At 51.1% G+C, this 22,616-nt stretch overlaps 1 protein-coding gene across 9 annotated transcripts in view; it reads left to right on the forward strand.

The window, feature by feature from the left end:
- RALGAPA1 (Ral GTPase activating protein catalytic subunit alpha 1) overlaps window positions 1–22,616 on the forward strand; it is a 775,068-nt gene that overhangs the window by 413,187 nt on the left and 339,265 nt on the right. For all 9 annotated transcript variants that reach the window (XM_086936929.1, XM_086936922.1, XM_086936927.1 and 6 more), the window contains one exon: window positions 10,252–11,110. In XM_086936929.1, coding sequence (XP_086793055.1) covers window positions 10,252–11,110 — 859 coding nt within the window. The remainder of the gene's footprint in view (window positions 1–10,251; window positions 11,111–22,616) is intronic.

Raw genomic sequence — 22,616 nt, forward strand, 5'->3', positions numbered from 1 at the left:
CTTAGCGTGGATTTGTGGGAGCCCAGCCTAACTTCTTGGACACGACCAGTCAAAAAGCTCTTCATCCATGTCAGAGCCTCTCCCTCCACACCCACCTCACCTAGGCGATCAAGAAGCACCGTGTGAGACACCGTATCGAAAGCGGCGGAAAGGTCCAACAGCACCAGAATCATGGAGCTGCCCTCATCCAGTGCCATTCTGATGTTATTGGTCACTGTCTGAAGGGCTGATTCTGTGCTGTGGTTTGGCCTGAAACCAGATTGTGAATAGTCCAGGCCATCCGTCGCTTCCAGATGTTGAGAAAGATAGGTGTTCACGTGCCTCTCTGTAACCTTGCCCAGGTAAGGCAGGAGGGAGATAGGTCGTAAGTTGGAGAGGTCTGTCCAAGGAGAAGATGCCTTTTTTCTAATCGGGTTCACCACCGCCCTTTTCCAATCTGTAGGAACCTGACCTTTCTTTAGGGAGATGTTAATCACATCCAGCATGTGCGGACCCATAAGAGAAATCATGGGGCCGACCATTTTAGTTGGAATAAGGTCATTAGGCGATCCAGATTTAATGTGGCTGCAGAGGGAAAGGAGCTCTGTGTTGGTGATTAGAGGAAAATATGAAAGGGTAGGTTTGTTGCTGGATACTAGTTTTTGAGGATGGGGGTGGCCTGTGTTAGTAATTTTTATAGCGTCATTGGCTGTTACTATTTTTGCATAAATGTTGTTTATTTTATCCTCAAAATATCTCGAGACTTCATCACATAGCTCTTGTGAGAAGTCCTCAGAGCTGTCACAAGCAGTTGGCTTAATGAAATTCTGCAGAATGTTAAAAAGCTCCTTAGAGCAGTTGCCAGCCTGTGCTATCTGCTGCGTTAAATGTTGTTTCCTGGCTTGCTTGATGTTTTTGTAATACTTGGATTGAGTGTCTAAGAAAGCTACTCTACTGCTCTCGGTCTTCCCTTTTCTCCAAGCTTTCTCAGCTCGTCTGCAGTTTTGCTTAGCTACCCTCAGTTCGTGGGTGTACCAGCTATCTTGTTTAAGCACAGGATACTGTTTGTGTTTTTTTAATGGGGCTACAATGTCAATTGCTTGTTTAATAGAGACATTGAGCTTAGTTAAGGCCATATCAGCAGTGTCAGTTGCTAAAATTTCAGGATTTGTCCAGAATTCCTGGATTTTATTGGCAGTGACTTTATGCCACTCTCGTCGCCAAATAGGGGGAAGAGGAACACTCTTAACAGTTCTTACAGGGGTTACCAGAAGAAATTCAAGCATGGAGTGGTCTGTCCATTCTATTTCTTTTGCCGAGGAACAAATTACTTTAGCACAGTTACAAAAGAGTAAATCCAGCGTATGTCCTCCTTGATGGGTGGGTCCATGATTTTGTAATTCCAGACCTAGGTTAGCAAGGTCTGTAATCAGGGCAGTGGCATCGGAAAGTGTGGGTAGATCAACATGTGTATTGAAGTCTCCAAGAAGAAGAAAATCTTCTTTACATTTAATGTGAGGGGCTAAGATTTCTTGAAGATGAAGAGCAAAATTCGTATTGGATCCTGGGGGTCGGTATACCAAAGCACCTTTCCAGGTTATATGATTCATGAAGGTAAATTTAAAAATCATTATTTGTAGCTGAGAGTGCATGTGTTGCTCACTTATGGTGACTTTTATGCAGTCTTTGTGTATAATAGCGAGACCGCCTCCGGTTTTAATTTCTCGGTCTAGATGTTTAATCTTATACCCAGCAGGGATCCCCATGGCAATAGCAGTAACTGTATGTGGTTTTAGCCATGTTTCAACCAGGAAGCAGATATCTGGTTGCATTGAGTGAATTAAGTCCCAAACTTGATGTTGATGTTTGGGTAATGACCGTACATTAAGAAGGAAACTCCTAAGGCCCGAGGGAGGGGATTTAAGAACCGAGGGGGATATACTATTTCCAGATAGACTATGGCATTGCAGGCAGGAGAAACCTCCCTCTACACAATGCCATGGGATTTTCGTGCTGCATGACCATGATGGTCTGAGTGACAGAAGCGTTTGGGCCGAGTAACTAATTATCTGTGTGTCCTTACCGGTCTGAGCTCGTAAGGCAGGATTAGAGTCCATCGCCCCTCGCCCCGTCCTGTCGCGGACGGGCGCAGACGGGCTTTTCTTCGGCGCTTCTTAGGCGCGCTCGAAGGCGCCCCCTGCGCGCTACCGCTGCGCGCTAATTGGAAGGGCGTGGCTAAATAGCCCGGAGTGAGGTAGCCACTAGAGCGCTAACCTCTACTCCGGGACTACCGGAAGTGCTGCTGCCTGGCTCTGCCTGTCCGCCCTCCGCTCAACGGCACTGGTTGCCGAGTCGGACCGAGGCGGGCAGGCGATGGTATCGAGCACAGGTGAAGCGGGGGAGAGAAAGCGGGTATTGGGACAGGTGAGTCTGTCCTGCCTAAGGATAAAATGTATTTTAAAAAATATGCGCTAAAAGTTTTAGTCCGCTAAATTGATAGTCCTCGCAGCCCTCGCTAACACAGCAATTCAATCAGACGAAGCACCCACAGGCACAGCAGCGGTCTGGGAGACACTGCCACCGTCTCCCTACCGCGCAGGACCGAGGGTCAGGTCGGCCTAAATAGCCCGGAGTGAGGTAGCCACTAGAGCGCTAACCTCTACTCCGGGACTACCGGAAGTGCTGCTGCCTGGCTCTGCCTGTCCGCCCTCCGCTCAACGGCACTGGTTGCCGAGTCGGACCGAGGCGGGCAGGCGATGGTATCGAGCACAGGTGAAGCGGGGGAGAGAAAGCGGGTATTGGGACAGGTGAGTCTGTCCTGCCTAAGGATAAAATGTATTTTAAAAAATATGCGCTAAAAGTTTTAGTCCGCTAAATTGATAGTCCTCGCAGCCCTCGCTAACACAGCAATTCAATCAGACGAAGCACCCACAGGCACAGCAGCGGTCTGGGAGACACTGCCACCGTCTCCCTACCGCGCAGGACCGAGGGTCAGGTCGGCCTAAATGAGTTGGGTGTCGTCTCGTAGGAAACCATGGGATCTGCCGATGTTGGCCAGCGAGGTCATATATGCGTTGAAGAGCATGGGGTTGAGAGATGAGCCCTGGGAGACACCGCAGGAGATCTCCTTGGGTTCATAGGTAAAAGGTTGGAGGTGGATCCTCTGAGTCCTGATGAGGAAAGAGGTGAGCCACCTGAGCACGCCCCCTTGGATGCCATTGTGGTGGAGGTTTTAGATCGGTGTGTGGTGGGATACGGTGTTGAAGGCTCCCGAGAGGTCGAGGAGGATCAAAGCTGTTGTTTCTCCTTGGTCGAGGACAGTTCGGATGTAGTTTGTAGCTTTGTGCAGGGCGGTTTCACTGCTGTGATTGCTGCGAAAGCCAGATTGGGAGGCGTCAAGTAGATGGTTCTGCTCCAGGTGTGTCATGAATTGATTGTTGATGATCTTCTCCAGTACCTTAGCTGTGGGAGCAGGGAGATTGGCTGGTAGTTTTTAAGTTTGTTGGAGTCGGCGGAGTGTTTTTTGAGTAGTGGTCTGACTTCGGTGTATTTCCAGGCATTGAGAAATGTTGCGGTGGTGATAGAGGTTGTGATAGTTCCTGGCCAATCCTTTGGTTTCTGAGTTTGAAGATGTGGAGCGGGCATGGGTCTGTGGGAGCTCCAGAGTGGATGGATTTCATGGCAGAGGTGGTGTCCTGGGTGGTGAGGATGTTCCAGATGGTCAGTGTGTGGTTTGTGTCTGTTATGGTGGTGGCATATCTGTCAAGGAAGTCCGTAGGTGGGTGTTAGGGTTCGACATTTCTGTAAATGGTTGCAATCTTGTAGTGGAAGAAATGGGCAAAGTTGTTGCACAGCTCCTGTGAGGGTGTGATGATGTTTTTCTTAGCAGCCGGGTTGGAGAATTCCTTAATGATGTAGAAAAGTTCCTTGGCATTGGCACTGGGTATACATGTGGCAAGGGCTGTCTTCTTTGCTGCCCTCAGCAGGCGGTGGTAGAGGTTGAGGTAGGTCTTAAAGGCTGCCTTGTCGAAGGTGTCCTTGCAGGTGCTCCATCTCATCTCCAACTGTTTGCTATCTCGTTTTGCTGTTCTGAGTTCTTCGGTGTACCAGCTGCCCTTTTTGGAATATTTTCTCAGGATGTTGCTCTTGATGGGGACAATGCTGTCTGTGCAATGTGCGATCCAGGTGTTGATGTTTTTCACTTCTCTTCAAGGTTGGTGGCGGTAGCAGGGTTGGAGGTGTTGAGGGTGTTCGCCAAGCTGGTCTCTGAGATTTTGTTCCACCTCTGGTGGGGGGCATGGGTCATCTTGGGGCTGGCAGTGCTGGGGCTGGAGATGCTGTAGTGGACGATGGGGTGATCGGTCCATGTGAGTTCCGAGGCATGGCTGTGTGTGATGCGGTTTCTGGAGGTGAAAATTGGGTCCAGTGTGTGTCCTATGGTCTGTGTAGGGTCGTGGACGATCTGGGTCAGTCAAAGGCTGCTCATACTGTCGAGGATATCTGCAGTGTTTGTCATTGGGGTCGCCGATGTGGAAGTTTAGGTCTCCGAGGAAGGTGTAGTCCTTGGAGTCTAAGATTAGGGGCATAATGATATCTGCCATAGTCTTGTAGAAGCTGGAGTGCAGGCCTGGGGATCGGTGTGCGGGGGTGCCTTTGATGGTTGTTTTGTCGTCCGTGTGGAGCTTCAAGTTGAGAAGTTGAGATATTCAACCAGGGTGGTGTCGGTAGTGGTGTACACTGTATTGTTTCTTTGTGGATAATGGCTGGTACTCCTCCCAGCTTGTTGGTTCAGTCCTTGTGAGTGATTTTATATCCGTCTAGAATCACAGGCAATGTCTGTGGCAGATGTGGGGTTGAGCCAGGTCAAACAGAGTAAGACTATTCCGGGTACGAGGGTGGCGATAAGGTCCCATAATTCACTGGAATATTTCCATAGTGAGTGTGTTGAGAAGGGCGCATGCGAGTTGGTGTTTTTGTTCAGGTGGTGTCTGTGGTGTGTTCAGGGTGGGGCTGATCGGTGGGCTGATGTGTGTGTACAGTGCCAGGTGAAGGTGCATGCTTGCAGGTGAAAGGTCCTACTGTGGAGCGTGGGTTGACGCCATGTCAGTGTTTGTTGTGGCTTGGTGTAGAGCTCGGCGATGGTGTATATTCGGGGGGCAGGAGGGCCAGGGGAGTTGTCACTGGGCACGGTGTAGGCGCAGATGGGCATTCCTTTTATGCACCAGAATTAAGTAGGTTCTGATACATCGCATTCCATTTCAACATGGTCGTTACAACGAACGAGTTGTTACATCGCTTACCATTACAATGCAAGTCGTTACAACATCTCGCTGTGGGGGGCGCTGGATGTTGGAATAGTATGATTTACTATTCCAACTCCAGTCTGTGCAACAGTAGGGAAGGTGTTGGATTTTAAATCCAACACCTTCTGCCCCCTACAGCAAGTCGTTGAAACGGCTTGCGTTGTAATGGTTTGTGATGTAACAACGCGGTCATCGTAACAACCGCGTTGTAAAGGCATGCAATTATTGCATGCAATGTAAACAAAAGTTCCCCCTGGGGTGGGGTGGGGTGGGGTGGGGTGGGGTGGGATGGACGGGCCTTCTGTTGACGGGAAGAACGATGAGTGGGACAGCCCAGTCTGGAAAACCCCAGTGAGATGAGCCAGGCAGCTGCGGTGTCACTGGGTCAGTCTGGAACAAGTAGGAGCTGGAGGCCACAGGCAAGTGGCAGGCCATGTGTCCAGGTGCCTACTCTTGACTCTCAAAACATATGCGCCAACCTTGGGGATCTGTGCTCACTTAGCACAGCTAAGGAAGAGGCAGGCGAGCACATACATGTATTGCACCTGAAGACAGTGTTTCTGGCACTCAAGGCCTTCCACACACAAATAATAGGAAAGATTTTGCAAATACAAACAGACAAGACCATAACCATGTTCTCCCTCCACGAACATGACCCACAATGTCATCTGTACTATCAAAGCTGGCGACAGACATCTGGTTCGGATGATTCCAAGAAACCGTATCTCTCACCTGGGAACAAAATATTGAAAGGGACATGCTCGGCAGGCACAAAGGAAGCTGACGCACATGGGAGCTGGATTAAAGGGCGGCAGGCTCGAATCTTGGGAACATTGGACTTAGACCTATTTGTAACACATACAAACGCTAAGTGCCAAAACTTTACATTCAGCTTTTCACACCGCCTGTTGCCCGAAAATGCTTTGTCGAATTTGTGAGGGGTCTTTGCTTACACTTTCCACTGTTTCCCCTGATCCTGTAAGTAATCAGCAAGTGCAGGGTCTTAAACAAGACTAATACTTATAGCCCTGCAGTGGTATGACAAGCATGGTCTCACGCTTGAAGATGATGTAAGTAAATATATCATGGCCTTTGTTATGTCGTAAGCGACTCGTATGATCATGAGACAATGCAATGCTGCTTCCTATGATCATGAGACAATGCAATGCTGCTGCCTATGATCATGAGACAACGCAACGCTGCTGCCTTGATCATGAGACAACGCAACGCTGCTTCCTACGATCATGAGTCAATGCAATGCTGCTGCCTATGATCATGAGTCAATGCTACGCTGCTTCCTAAGATCATGAGACAACGCAACGCTGCTTCCTACGATCATGAGTCAATGCAATGCTGCTGCCTATGATTATGAGTCAATGCTACGCTGCTTCCTAAGATCATGAGACAACGCGACGCTGCTGCCTATGATCATGAGTCAATGCAATGCTGCTGCCTATGATCATGAGTCAATGCAATGCTGCTGCCTATGATCAGGAGTCAATGCTACGCTGCTCCCTATGATCATGAGTCAATGCAATGCTGCTGCCTATGATCATGAGTCAATGCAATGCTGCTGCCTATGATCATGAGACAACGCAACGCTGCTGCTTCCTACGATCATGAGTCAACGCAATGCTGCTGCCTATGATCATGAGTCAATGCTACGCTGCTTCCTAAGATCATGAGACAACGCAACGCTGCTTCCTACGATCATGAGTCAATGCAATGCTGCTGCCTATGATTATGAGTCAATGCTACGCTGCTTCCTAAGATCATGAGACAACGCAACGCTGCTGCCTATGATCATGAGTCAATGCAATGCTGCTGCCTATGATCATGAGTCAATGCAATGCTGCTGCCTATGATCAGGAGTCAATGCTACGCTGCTCCCTATGATCATGAGTCAATGCAATGCTGCTGCCTATGATCATGAGACAACGCAACGCTGCTGCCTATGATCATGAGTCAATGCAATGCTGCTGCCTATGATCATGAGTCAATGCTACGCTGCTTCCTAAGATCATGAGACAACGCAACGCTGCTGCCTATGATCATGAGTCAATGCAATGCTGCTGCCTATGATCATGAGTCAATGCTACGCTGCTTCCTAAGATCATGAGACAACGCAATGCTGCTGCCTATGATCATGAGTCAATGCAATGCTGCTGCCTATGATCATGAGTCAATGCAATGCTGCTGCTGCCTATGATCATGAGTCAATGCTACGCTGCTTCCTAAGATCATGAGACAACGCAACGCTGCTGCCTATGATCATGAGTCAATGCAATGCTGCTGCCTATGATCATGAGTCAATGCTACGCTGCTTCCTAAGATCATGAGACAACGCAACGCTGCTGCCTATGATCATGAGTCAATGCAATGCTGCTGCCTATGATCATGAGTCAATGCAATGCTGCTGCCTATGATCATGAGTCAATGCTACGCTGCTTCCTAAGATCATGAGACAACGCAATGCTGCTGCCTATGATCATGAGTCAATGCAATGCTGCTGCCTATGATCATGAGTCGATGCTACGCTGCTTCCTAAGATCATGAGACAACGCAACGCTGCTGCCTATGATCATGAGTCAATGCAATGCTGCTGCCTATGATCATGAGTCAATGCAATGCTGCTGCCTATGATCATGAGTCAATGCTACGCTGCTTCCTAAGATCATGAGACAACGCAATGCTGCTGCCTATGATCATGAGTCAATGCAATGCTGCTGCCTATGATCATGAGTCAATGCTACGCTGCTTCCTAAGATCATGAGACAACGCAACGCTGCTGCCTATGATCATGAGTCAATGCAATGCTGCTGCCTATGATCATGAGTCAATGCAATGCTGCTGCCTATGATCATGAGACAACGCAACGCTGCTGCCTATGATCATGAGTCAATGCAATGCTGCTGCCTATGATCATGAGTCAATGCAATGCTGCTGCCTATGATCAGGAGTCAATGCTACACTGCTCCCTATGATCATGAGTCAATGCAATGCTGCTGCCTATGATCATGAGTCAATGCAATGCTGCTGCCTATGATCATGAGTCAATGCTACGCTGCTTCCTAAGATCATGAGACAACGCAATGCTGCTGCCTATGATCATGAGTCAATGCAATGCTGCTGCCTATGATCATGAGTCAATGCTACGCTGCTTCCTAAGATCATGAGACAACGCAACGCTGCTGCCTATGATCATGAGTCAATGCAATGCTGCTGCCTATGATCATGAGTCAATGCTACGCTGCTTCCTAAGATCATGAGACAACGCAACGCTGCTGCCTATGATCATGAGTCAATGCAATGCTGCTGCCTATGATCATGAGTCAATGCAATGCTGCTGCCTATGATCATGAGTCAATGCTACGCTGCTTCCTAAGATCATGAGACAACGCAACGCTGCTGCCTATGATCATGAGTCAATGCAATGCTGCTGCCTATGATCATGAGTCAATGCAATGCTGCTGCCTATGATCATGAGTCAATGCTATGCTGCTTCCTAAGATCATGAGACAACGCAATGCTGCTGCCTATGATCATGAGTCAATGCAATGCTGCTGCCTATGATCATGAGACAACGCAACGCTGCTGCCTATGATCATGAGTCAATGCAATGCTGCTGCCTATGATCATGAGACAACGCAACGCTGCTGCCTATGATCATGAGTCAATGCAATGCTGCTGCCTATGATCATGAGTCAATGCTACGCTGCTTCCTAAGATCATGAGACAACGCAATGCTGCTGCCTATGATCATGAGTCAATGCAATGCTGCTGCCTATGATCATGAGACAACGCAACGCTGCTGCCTATGATCATGAGTCAATGCAATGCTGCTGCCTATGATCATGAGTCAATGCTACGCTGCTTCCTAAGATCATGAGACAACGCAATGCTGCTGCCTATGATCATGAGACAACGCAATGCTGCTGCCTATGATCATGAGACAACGCAACGCTGCTTCCTAAGATCATGAGACAACGCAACGCTGCTGCCTAAGATCATGAGTCAATGCAATGCTGCTGCCTATGATCATGAGACAACGCAACGCTGCTGCCTAAGATCATGAGTCAATGCAATGCTGCTTCCTAAGATCATGAGACAACGCAATGCTGCTGCCTATGATCATGAGACAACGCAACGCTGCTTCCTAAGATCATGAGTCAATGCAATGCAATGCTGCTGCCTATGATCCAAGGCTCATTCATTTCCTGCATTCACATTTTCCCAGTACCAGCCTCTTATCCTTTAACTTAGCTCTCCTGTTGTTTCTGTTGCACTTATGGTCAATGCATAGTGAGGCTCCTTGTTGTTTGTGTTTAGAAACTGTTGATAAATCTGTATTTCTCCTCAAGTATGTCTTCCTCTCTCCTTTATGTTGCATACTTCACTTCTATTCCAATCCTCTGCACCAGTGTCACACTGTGAACAGTCTGCTCCCGTATGTTACCAGTCAGTTCATGGTGTTCTTCCTTCCTTCCTTCTGCACAGTGCTTTGAAACCCAGTTGGGTGGAATTTGCGCTTGATACAGGAACAAACAAAGGAAACCCATCTCTTTGTGCTGCCCTCCTCTTCCTAAGCAACCTTCCTGTGCACTCTCGACCTTGCCTTTCTCATTCTATATGTGAGCCCAGGACCACCAACATGGGGTATTCACTCCGCATATTGTGATAGTTTAATGCATATCCTTCCCTGAGATTGTGGCCTGACACCCCCAGCCTGGAGACTGGCACGTTTGGGGTAAGGGGTGCTCTCAACTTATCATACGTACAGCTCCCTTGACATCCCCGGATCTGTAATTAACAGGGCAGTGCTCTTTCTATAGCGTAAGACAAATGGCGGTGAGATCCCCAGCTCTGCCAGTGGGACAGATACTTCTTGGAGGTAGCCATATGCGTTCTGCTCTGCTTATTTATCCCTTCTTCTTTTTCTCCATCTGACATGTCTTCTTTCCCTCTGCAGTGAAGCCCCACATGCAACAAGGCCTGATCTCCGTTGCTGCTCGGACCGTTATCACTCACCTGGTCAACCACTTGGGCCATTATCCGATGAGTGGTGACCCCGCCATGCTCACCAGCCAGATCTGCGAGAACCATGACAACCTCTACAGTGAGAGTGGAGATTTGACCCCTGAACTCTTCCAGAGCCCCAACCTGCAACTCTTTGTTCTCAATGGCACTACCCTCCTCTCCTGCTTGCAGATCCGGGCTGAGGAGCCTGGGCCTGGTGGGGGACTCGCGTCCGGCCTCTCTTCCGCCAACTCCATTGTCAGGATTATCATGCGAGACCTATCTGGCAAGTACTCTTGGGAGGCAGCAATCTTGTACGGGACGCCCCCTCCAAGTAGTCCTCGGAAGCAGGCCTCTCTCTTGCCAGCGCACATTGAGGTGCCACAGGCTGAGCCGGCAGCCGTAGTCAGTTCAGAGGATGCCCCCTCTGTGGACAGTGGAGCCTCCCAGCCAAGGAGGAGAACCCGGGATGTAGTTCCGACATGGGACACGTTGTCTGATGAGGATGATGCACTTGACGTCCTTCTCCAATATGTGGGCACCACTGGGCCAGAGTGTCTGCAAAGAACTGGGGTCCCCTTAAATGTGCCTGCTCCTCCGCCCGCTTGCCTTTCAGAAAAGCTGGAAAATGACGTTATCAACGCGATTCTAAAGCAGGATGCGGAAGAGAGAGAGTTTGTGGAAAAGCGCTCTTGGGACCTGATCATGAGAGCGATGGAACAGGAGGAGCCGGTGCCACAGAAGCCACAGTCAGCCTTCTACTACTCCCGACTGCTGCTCAGCATCCTGGGGATGAACTCCTGGGACAAGAGGTGAGGCTTGGGAGAGGGGCGGTGCAGGTCAGAGGTGAGGCTTTGGAGAGGGGCGGTGCAGGTCAGAGGGGAGGCTTGGGAGAGGGGCTGTGCAGGTCAGAGGTGAGGCTTTGGAGAGGAGCTGTGCAGGTCAGAGGTGAGGCTTTGGAGAGGGGCTGTGCAGGTCAGAGGTGAGGCTTTAGAGAGGGGCTGTGCAGGTCAGAGGTGAGGCTTTGGAGAGGGGCGGTGCAGGTCAGAGGTGAGGCTTTGGAGAGGGGCGGTGCAGGTCAGAGGTGAGGCTTTGGAGAGGGGCATGCAGGTCAGAGGTGGAGCTTTGGAGAAGGGCTGTGCAGGTCAGAGGTGAGGCTTTGGAGAGGGGCTGTGCAGGTCAGAGGTGAGGCTTTGGAGAGGGGTGGTGCAGGTCAGAGGTGAGGCTTTGGAGAGGGCTGTGCAGGTCAGAGGTGAGGCTTTGGAGAGGAGTTGTGCAGGTCAGAGGTGAGGCTTGTGAGAGGGGCTGTGCAGGTTAGAGATGAGGCTTTGGAGAGGGGCTGTGCAGGTCAGAGGTAAGGCTTTGGAGAGGGGCGGTGCAGGTCAGAGGCGAGGCTTGGGAGAGGGGCTGTGCAGGTCAGAGGTGAGGCTTTTGAGAGGAGCGGTGCATGTCAGAGGTGAAGATTGGGAGAGGGGCGGTGCAGGTCAGAGGCGAGGCTTGGGAGAGGGGCTGTGCAGGTCAGAGGTGAGGCTTTGGAGAGGAGCGGTGCAGGTCAGAGGTGAGGCTTGGGAGAGGGGCTGTGCAGGTCAGAGGTGAGGCTTTGGAGAGGGGCTGTGCAGGTCAGAGGTGAGGCTTTGGAGAGGGGCGGTGCAGGTCAGAGGTGTGGTTTGGGAGAGGGGTTGTGCAGGTCAGAGGTGAGGCTTTGGAGAGGGGCTGTGCAGGACAGAGGTGAGGCTTTGGAGAGGGGCTGTGCAGGACAGAGGTGAGGCTTTGGGGACGGGCTGTGTAGGTCAGAGGTGAGGCTTTGGAGAGGGGCTGTGCAGGTCAGAGGTGAGGCTTTGGAGAGGGGCGTGCAGGTCAGAGGTGAGGCTTTGGAGAGGGGCGTGCAGGTCAGAGGTGAGGCTTTGGAGAGGGGCGGTGCAGGACAGAGGTGAGGCTTTGGAGAGGGGCTGTGCAGGTCAGAGGTGAGGCTTTGGAGAGGGGCGGTGCAGGTCAGAGGCGAGGCTTGGGAGAGGGGCTGTGCAGGTCAGAGGTGAGGCTTTGGAGAGGAGCGGTGCAGGTCAGAGGTGAGGCTTTGAAGAGGGGCGGTGCAGGTCAGAGGCGAGGCTTGGGAGAGGGGCTGTGCAGGTCAGAGGTGAGGCTTTGGAGAGGGGCTGTGCAGGTCAGAGGTGAGGCTTTGGAGAGGGGCTGTGCAGGTCAGAGGTGTGGTTTGGGAGAGGGGCTGTGCAGGTCAGAGGCGAGGCTTGGGAGAGGGGCTGTGCAGGTCAGAGGTTAGGCTTTGGAGAGGGGCTGTGCAGGTCAGAGGTGAGGCTTTGGAGAGGGGCGGTGCAGGTCAGAGGTGAGGCTTGAAAGAGGGGCTGTGCAGGTCAGAGGTGAGGCTTTGGAGAGGGGCTGTGCAGGTCAGAGGTGAGGCTTTGGAGAGGGGCGGTGCAGGTCAGAGGTGTGGTTTGGGAGAGGGGCTGTGCAGGTCAGAGGCGAGGCTTGGGAGAGGGGCTGTGCAGGTCAGAGGTGAGGCTTTGGAGAGGGGCTGTGCAGGTCAGAGGTGAGGCTTTGGAGAGGGGTGGTGCAGGTCAGAGGTGAGGCTTGGGAGAGGGGCTGTGCAGGTCAGAGGTGAGGCTTTGGAGAGGGGCTGTGCAGGTCAGAGGTGAGGCTTTGGAGAGGGGCTGTGCAGGTCAGAGGTGAGGCTTTGGAGAGGGGTGGTGCAGGTCAGACGTGAGGCTTGGGAGAGGGCTGTGCAGGTCAGAGGTGAGGCTTTGGAGAGGGGCGGTGCAGGTCAGAGGTGAGGCTTTGGAGAGGGGCGGTGCAGGTCAGAGGTGAGGCTTTGGAGAGGGGCTGTGCAGGTTAGAGGGGAGGCTTTGGAGAGGGGCTGTGCAGGTCAGAGATGAGGCTTTGGAGAGGGGCTGTGCAGGTCAGAGGTGAGGCTTTGGAGAGGGGCGGTGCAGGTCAGAGGTGAGGCTTTGGAGAGGGGCGGTGCAGGTCAGAGGTGAGGCTTTGGAGAGGGGCGGTGCAGGTCAGAGGCGAGGCTTGGGAGAGGGGCTGTGCAGGTCAGAGGCGAGGCTTGGGAGAGGGGCTGTGCAGGTCAGAGGTGAGGCTTTGGAGAGGGGCTGTGCAGGTCAGAGGTGAGGCTTTGGAGAGGGGTGGTGCAGGTCAGAGGTGAGGCTTTGGAGAGGGGTGGTGCAGGTCAGAGGTGAGGCTTTGGAGAGGGGTGGTGCAGGTCAGAGGTGAGGCTTGGGAGAGGGGCTGTGCAGGTCAGAGGTGAGGCTTTGGAGAGGGGTGGTGCAGGTCAGAGGTGAGGCTTGGGAGAGGGGCTGTGCAGGTCAGAGGTGAGGCTTTGGAGAGGGGCTGTGCAGGTCAGAGGTGAGGCTTTGGAGAGGGGCGGTGCAGGTCAGAGGTGTGGTTTGGGAGAGGGGTTGTGCAGGTCAGAGGTGAGGCTTTGGAGAGGGGCGGTGCAGGTCAGAGGTGAGGCTTTGGAGAGGGGCTGTGCAGGACAGAGGTGAGGCTTTGGAGAGGAGCGGTGCAGGTCAGAGGTGAGGCTTTGGAGAGGGGCGGTGCAGGTCAGAGGTGAGGCTTTGGAGAGGGGCGGTGCAGGTCAGAGGTGAGGCTTGGGAGAGGGGCTGTGCAGGTCAGAGGTGAGGCTTTGGAGAGGAGCGGTGCAGGTCCGAGGTGAGGCTTGGGAGAGGGGCTATGCAGGTCAGAGGTGAGGCTTGGGAGAGGGGCTGTGCAGGTCAGAGGTGAGGCTTTGGAGAGGGGCGGTGCAGGTCAGAGGTGTGGTTTGGGAGAGGGGCTGTGCAGGTCAGAGGCGAGGCTTGGGAGAGGGGCTGTACAGGTCAGAGGTGAGGCTTTGGAGAGGGGCTGTGCAGGTCAGAGGTGAGGCTTTGGAGAGGGGCTGTGCAGGTCAGAGGTGAGGCTTTGGAGAGGGGTGGTGCAGGTCAGACGTGAGGCTTGGGAGAGGGCTGTGCAGGTCAGAGATGAGGCTTTGGAGAGGGGCTGTGCAGGTCAGAGGTGAGGCTTTGGAGAGGGGCGGTGCAGGTCAGAGGTGAGGCTTTGGAGAGGGGCGGTGCAGGTCAGAGGCGAGGCTTGGGAGAGGGGCTGTGCAGGTCAGAGGCGAGGCTTGGGAGAGGGGCTGTGCAGGTCAGAGGTGAGGCTTTGGAGAGGGGCTGTGCAGGTCAGAGGTGAGGCTTTGGAGAGGGGCGGTGCAGGTCAGAGGTGAGGCTTGGGAGAGGGGCTGTGCAGGTCAGAGGTGAGGCTTTGGAGAGGGGCTGTGCAGGTCAGAGGTGAGGCTTTGGAGAGGGGTGGTGCAGGTCAGAGGTGAGGCTTGGGAGAGGGGCTGTGCAGGTCAGAGGTGAGGCTTTGGAGAGGGGCTGTGCAGGTCAGAGGTGAGGCTTTGGAGAGGGGCGGTGCAGGTCAGAGGTGTGGTTTGGGAGAGGGGTTGTGCAGGTCAGAGGTGAGGCTTTGGAGAGGGGCTGTGCAGGACAGAGGTGAGGCTTTGGAGAGGGGCGGTGCAGGACAGAGGTGAGGCTTTGGAGAGGGGCTGTGCAGGACAGAGGTGAGGCTTTGGAGAGGGGCTGTGCAGGACAGAGGTGAGGCTTTGGAGAGGGGCTGTGCAGGACAGAGGTGAGGCTTTGGAGAGGGGCTGTGCAGGACAGAGGTGAGGCTTTGGAGAGGGGCTGTGCAGGACAGAGGTGAGGCTTTGGAGAGGGGCGGTGCAGGTCAGAGGCGAGGCTTGGGAGAGGGGCTGTGCAGGTCAGAGGTGAGGCTTTGGAGAGGGGCTGTGCAGGACAGAGGTGAGGCTTTGGAGAGGGGCGGTGCAGGTCAGAGGCGAGGCTTGGGAGAGGGGCTGTGCAGGTCAGAGGTGAGGCTTTGGAGAGGAGCGGTGCAGGTCAGAGGTGAGGCTTGGGAGAGGGGCTGTGCAGGTCAGAGGTTAGGCTTTGGAGAGGGGCTGTGCAGGTCAGAGGTGAGGCTTGGGAGAGGGGCGGTGCAGGTCAGAGGTGAGGCTTTGGAGAGGGGTGGTGCAGGTCAGAGGTGAGGCTTGGGAGAGGGGCTGTGCAGGTCAGAGGTTAGGCTTTGGAGAGGGGCTGTGCAGGTCAGAGGTGAGGCTTTGGAGAGGGGCGGTGCAGGTCAGAGGTGTGGTTTAGGAGAGGGGCGGTGCAGGTCAGAGGTGAGGCTTTGGAGAGGGGTGGTGCAGGTCAGACGTGAGGCTTGGGAGAGGGCTGTGCAGGTCAGAGGTGAGGCTTTGGAGAGGGGCGGTGCAGGTCAGAGGTGAGGCTTTGGAGAGGGGCGGTGCAGGTCAGAGGTGAGGCTTTGGAGAGGGGCTGTGCAGGTTAGAGGTGATGCTTTGGAGAGGGGCTGTGCAGGTCAGAGATGAGGCTTTGGAGAGGGGCTATGCAGGTCAGAGGTGAGGCTTTGGAGAGGGGCGGTGCAGGTCAGAGGTGAGGCTTTGGAGAGGGGCTGTGCAGGTCAGAGGTGAGGTTTTGGAGAGGGGCGGTGCAGGTCAGAGGTGAGGCTTTGGAGACGGGCTGTGTAGGTCAGAGGTGAGGCTTTGGAGAGGGGCTGCGCAGGTCAGAGGTGAGGCTTTGGAGAGGGGCGGTGCAGGTCAGAGGTGAGGCTTTGGAGAGGGGCTGTGCAGGTCAGAGGTGAGGCTTTGGAGAGGGGCTGTGCAGGTCAGAGGTGAGGCTTTGGAGAGGGGTGGTGCAGGTCAGAGGTGAGGCTTTGGAGAGGGGCTGTGCAGGTCAGAGGTGAGGATTGTTGGAGAGATTCTACATCCTGGGGCAGGGATGAGGACTGTAAGCTTTGCCATCCTAGGGACAGCGGGAGGAATATATTGTGGGGTCCATGGTGAGGAATATGGGAGACTTCAACACACTGGGTGTTGGTTCTGAGGGCGGTGGTGGGGAGCGTGGGAGATCTTTACATACTAGGGTCAGAGGTTCAGAGGTGTGAGGAATGTGGCAGAGCTGCTACATCCTGTGGTCAGAGGTGAGGTTTGGGAGAGCTGCGCCTGAGGCTTGGGTTCTGACCTAGTTGGTGAGAAGTATGGAAGAGTTCAACATCCTGGATAGAGAAATTAAGACCCTGGGCGTGGGTTCTGAACTCCGTGCTGAGGAATGTGTGAAAGCTTTAACATTCTGCGCTTGGGTTCTGAGGGCAGAGACTGGGAATGTGGGAGAAGGTCTACATTCGGGCTATGGATCCTGCAGTCAGAGGTGAGGAGTGTGGGCGCGCGTCTACATCCAGGATGTGGGTTCTGAGGTTAGTGTTGAGAAAAGTGTGTGATTCTACATCCTGAGGTCAGAGGTAAATCTTGGGCTTGAACTCCTGGGACAAAAGGTTTAGCATCGGAGAGGGGCTGAACACCCTAGGGTCAGAGGTCAGGAATATGGGAGAACTTCTACACTCTCGAGTCATATGTAATGAATGTAAGCTTTGTACATCCAGAGGTCAGAGGTGAGGAATATGTGAGAACGTCTACATACTGAACATACGTCCTAAGGTCAGAGGTAAGAAATATAAGCTTCTGTATCCTAGGCTTGAACTCTGAGGATAAGAGGGGGAGTTTGTGAGAATTGCTTTACATCCTGAGGTCAGAGGTGAAAAACGTGAGAGACCTTCTGCATCCTGGGTGTCGAGGTCAGAGGTGAAAAACGTGAGAGACCTTCTGCATCCTGGGTGTCGGAAGTTAGGGGTGTAAGCTACATCTTGAGGGTTGGGTTCTGAGATTAGAAGGGATGCAGGAGAACGTCTACATACAGGATATATGTACTAAGGTCACAGGTAAGGAATTTAGGCTTCTACATTCTAGGCTTGAACTCCTGGGACAAGAGTTGAGGCTTGGGAGAAATGTTGTGCATCCTTACTGCAAAGGTAATTTTTGTGGGAGAGCTTCTGCATCCTGCGGTCAGAGGTGAGCAATGCAAAGTTCTAACTCCTGCACCTAGGTCCTAAAGTCAGAGGTGATGAAGTGGGAGAGTTTGATCATTATTGGCGTGGGTCCTAAGGTCTGGAGTAAGGAATGTTAGAGGCACATGAGCTGCAGAATACAACTTGTGCTTAGATCGCCCTCTGGTGTTGGGCTCAGATGTTTGTACTTTGTTGTCTTGGAAGAAGTCTTTGTAGTCACAAGATAGGTGACTCCTCCTTTGGACGATAGTGCGCATGGGCATCAACTCTATCCTTAGATGGGTTTTTTCTGCCATCGGGTTCGAATTGTAGTGTAGTTCCTATATTCCCAATAGGCTCTGTGCATTGGAATAGTATATACTATAGATATGACGTAGGACTGAGGTCGACTAGGTCTCTATCGAATATACTAAACTTAATAGTGAGTGCCAGCTAGCTGAGGTCACTAGAAACGTTCTCGAATAAACAAGAAGGCCTGAAATAGGTAGTGGTTTCTCCAAAGCCACCAGCTGCATGTCTTCTTGGCAATGACCTGGAAACATCAGCATGTAAATGTAAATGTATTGCAATTTATATAGCGCACGTATCACCCGAAGGCATCAAGGCGCTTGCCTTGGGAACCCGTCCTGGTATTCCCCTGTGAGATAACCCCAGCAGGGTATCCACAAGGTGAAAGCCAGGCATCCCGCCGCGAGGGGCCGTAGTGGAGATTAAGCAAGCTATTGCCCAGAGTCGCAGAGTGTGAACCCGTGAGTCGAGTAGGCACCGGAACGAGAATTATCGAGTCCGTGGAATTTTTGAGCCCAAGACCCGCCGAGGCGGGGAATTGAACCCTGGTCCAGGACCGATCTCAGCTTCCGGGTCTGCCGCCTCTAACCCCTGAGCCACACTTCATGGGCTGAGCATGGGCTGAGGCTGAACTGAAAACCCATGCAGCAATGCTGGATATCTCTAAATTGGTGTGTATAAAAATAAGAGCAAGAGACGGTGAAAAAGATATGTTGGAGCCTGAAAGTATAGCCCAACCTTCCAAGAGAAAAGGTAAGAAGACTGGGGAACTAGCTACTGTACAGCAAGAGGATCAGGACCCCTCTCCCCAGGGAGAGGATTTGTACACAACAGAGAGAAGCGAGCCCATGCCGCTTGACCCTTCCCAGGTTGCACTCTTAGGCCCATTGTGACCCTCTAATGAAGAGCTGCGCCTTGGACAACAGGACTGTCCAACTCTTGAAAACCTGAGGCAGCAGGCTGCTGTACAGGAGAAGGGAGATGTTAGTGGTACCTAGGTGTGGACATACTGGGTTCACTTGAACCTCCCACAGCATCAGGAAGCAAAGTCATTCTAGTGGTAGTTGATCATGCCACTATGTACCCCGAGGCAATTCCCCTTAGGGTTACTACAGATCCTGCAGTAGCCAAGGCCCTCATTGGTGTCTTTACCAGGGTAGGGGTTCCTAAGGAGGTGGTTTCAGACAGAGGTTCCAACTTCATGTCTGCTTACCTGAAACACATATGGAAAGATTGTGGAGTGCAGTACAAGTTTACTACATCCTATCACCCACAAATGTGTTGAGACATTGAAAGGCATGAATATGGAGCTTCCTGAAAAACTCAAAAGGAGATGGGGTGTCCTCTTACCAAGCCTGCTTTTCGCTTATAGAGAGATGCCACGGACGGGAGCAGGGCTTTCCCCCTTTGAACTTCTGTTTGGCCATCCTGTGAGGGGACCACTTTGTCTTGTGAAAGAGGGTTGGGAAAAGCCTCTCCAAGAACCCAAACAAGATATTGTGGACTATGTGCTGGCCTAAGGTCTAAAATGGCTGAGTACATGGAAAGGGCATTAAAGAATCTTGAGGCCAGCCAAGGGCTTCAGAAGCACTGGTATGACCAAAAAGCTGCCATGGTTGAATTTCACCCTGGGCAACAGGTGTGGGTTTTGGAGCCAGTGGCACCAAGGGCTCTCCAAGACAGCTGGAGTGGCCCTTACCCTATACTTGAAAAAAAGAGTGAGGTCACCTACTTGGTTCACCTGGGCACAAGCAGGACACCCAAAAGGGTTATCCATGTGAACGCCTTAAGCTTTTTAATGACAGGGCTCATGGTGACTGATGAGGAACAGGAAGCAGAGAGTGAACCTCTCCCTGATCTCCTTTCATACAGCCCAAAAGATGGGTCAGTGGATGGAGTTGTCTTTTCAGACACCCTCTCTGCCCAACAACAGAATGATTGCAAGCAAGTCTTGCAGCAGTATGCTAAGCTATTTTCCTTGACCTCTGGTCAGTTAAACTGTTGTACCCATGATATGTACACTGGTGACAGAGAGTCAAGAACAAGATCTATCGACAGTCAGACCAAGTCAAGGAAAGGATCAAGGCTGATTTCAGTAAGATGCTATAGTTAGGGGTTATTAAGCCCTCTGAGAGCCCCTGGGCCAGCCCCGTGGTTCTGGTCCCCAAACCTCATCCACAGGGTGGAAAGAGAGAAATGAGGTTTTGTGTGGACTATAGAGGGCTCAACTCTGTCACCAAGACAGATTCTCACCTGTTGAATTCAGTAAAATAAAGATGAATACTCCTTGTTGTAATGTTCATGTAGTATATTTAATTTTGGGATTAGATGGTCAGGTACAGCATTCAAGTAGAAATGTAATCTGAGCTCATAAATGACCCCAATAAGCATAACACCTACAAATCATCACCAAAATGAAAGCAAATGAGCACCTCAACGGAGGTTGAGTACAAAAGTGGCCCCAGTAAAGTAGGCAATAATAGAATCAATTATTTCAAAACACATCACTTGCAAATCCACACAGAAAAGAACCTGGAACAGCATACATACATAACCTAGAACCAGAATTATAAGCATTGAGCATATAAATCGATATTTAGCACATCACAGTACTTTAATCCTTTCCATGTGACCGCGATTCCCTTGGTGTGCTGTAAAAAGCACGAACAGGGGCGGCCCATGACGAACCCCACCCGTCATCAGCACACGAGCACCGTAGTGCATGACGGCTGCGGTTCGTCATCAGAATGGAAGGGGTTAAAGAAACTTCATGGCTGACACACCCACTGTAAATTAAAACAATAATAATAAAGCAGGCAAATCCTTCACGCAAAGTACTTGAATAATGCACTCAAGGATAAATTACAGCGCAAACAACACATTGCATAACTTAGGAAATATGCAGATTTGTTCACAACATCTTAAACATAACAAATCAAAATAATAAAAGTAGTCACCGTTTCTTCTCAGTTGAAAGTTGTACGAACTAAAATCCAAATCAGTTAAACAAGTTGAAACTGCTCTGTAGGACGGATTACGTCAAAATCCACAAGGTGGCAGTATTGTCAAAAATTTGATATTGAACTGTCTCTCTTGAAATTGAACTGTCTCTTGCAACCAAGTTAAGTATTCTGCGATCTCAAAGGCAAAACAAAGGTTGAAAGAGGAACTTTGTATAGTCATTCCCCTCAAGTCAAAGCACGCTGGCGAGTGAAATGCAAGCAGATAAATCTTGTACGCTAATCCTAAAATCACCTTAACTTATAGAAATGCCACGACATTTCGATTGCTGTTATGTGGTTGGCAGTCATGAACTCCTCTGCAGAATACCACGTAACACTACACCCTTGTGTCCTACTTCCAAGCACAATATGGCGGCACGTACCGGAGACGCACGCCGAGTGGCTCCAGTCACGCTGGAGTAGTGAGTCAACCAGCAGCTTGTGACATGGACGTCACAGAAGATCTCTTACAATGTGCCAGGAAGATCCCTCAAAGAACTGTATTCCAATTCCTCAAGGCTGTGAGGTACAAAGCCTTGAGCGCGTGCATGAACATTTAAGAATTGCGGTGGCAATTTTGAAAGATGCACTCACCGCTTACATTATCATGTGTTAATCCACACAAAGTGCAAAGTTTACAAGATGACGTAGTAATTAATACAAGGAGCTTCACCCAACTGTGGAAAAGCAGGTCAGCAGAAACGGCAAATGGAAGTGAAATATAAATGCAATTTTACTGGTCATAGACTACAACTCGTGAGACAAAGTGAATTCAAAACCCAAAACGCCGAATTTCTCCCAGTCCAAGTAGAGCACTTCAAAGTAATTAAGCCTTTAAACACCGGGTCGCACAAGTTGCGCAGGCAATAAACTGAAGTCACAAAGTGAGCTGACAATCTTTTAAAAAGCAGATTCCACAAATAGCGCAGGCGCTTTTTCATTTAAACAGGAGGACAGTCAGCAGCAGCAACGTTACTCACGTAAAACGCTGACACACTAGATGAAAACAGGGAGTCCTTTAACACCCTGGATGCTTGAGATATTTGCCTGCTGTGCTGGACCATAATAGAAATGGGTGTGGTCATGACGAGCTAAGCTCGTCATGAGCACAGAAGGGGTTGAGTTTGCTCTAGTGCCAGTACCAGATTATTTAGTAGTAGTATTACTTCAGCAAAGGTTAATACAATGCTCTGGGTTGAGACTGTCCGTTGGAACCAGACACTGGTGGGGCACCCAGACACAGGAAAGTAGTTTTAAAAGTTTCTCTTCTTGTCTTTGGCTGCAATGATTACCTCTTTAAATTCACTGAAGTCCTTTTTCACCTCGTCGCCAGTGTTGAATTCAGAAAAATAAAGATGAATACTCCTCATTGTAATGTTCATGTAGTATATTTATTCTTGGGATTAGAAGGTCAGGTATAGCATTCAAGTAGAAATGTAATATGGTAAGAAACCCCACCGGGAGCAGATAACTTCCTACTCAGCCTCCAGGAAACTGATAAATCCCTTGAACAGCAACAGGTAGAATCATGGATGACATCACAGAGACATGACATAGACAAGCAGACACTAACACTAAGGAGGGACAAAGAGGGAGGAAGAGCCGGATGTAACCTAACCCCAAGAGCAGATGAATTGATAGACAAATTGGGGGCAGCCAAATTTCTTAGTACCTTTGACTTAACTGCAGGGTACTGGCAGATTGACATGGCCCCAGGAGCAAAAGAGAAAACGGCATTCTCCACACCTGATGGGCGCTATCAGTTCACTGTGATGCCCTTTAGTTTAAAGAATGCCCCTGCCACCTTCCAGAGGTTGGTGAAGCAAGTCCTTGCTGTATTGGAGTCATTTAGTGCAGCTTATCTTTTTTTTTCTTTTTTTTTTCTCAAAAACATTTATTGCACCATCAAGTTACACAGCGGAACGCCTACAACCCAGTGGGCTGGCCGCTATAGCAGTCCGTAGGTCACATGGCAACAGTATCAAATCAGTAGTACATTCTTCAATATTGTAGTCAATAAGTCTGCTGCCAAAAAGAAGGGGTGTAGCACATGCATCTCAGAGAGTATTGGTTTTTGGTTTTTCATTTCTTTTTTCTTCCCCCCCCCCCTCCCCCCCCCCCCCCCCCTGAA

The sequence above is a fragment of the Lissotriton vulgaris genome, chromosome 9 (genome assembly GCF_964263255.1).
Source record: "Lissotriton vulgaris chromosome 9, aLisVul1.2, whole genome shotgun sequence".
Taxonomy (NCBI): Eukaryota; Metazoa; Chordata; class Amphibia; order Caudata; family Salamandridae; genus Lissotriton; species Lissotriton vulgaris.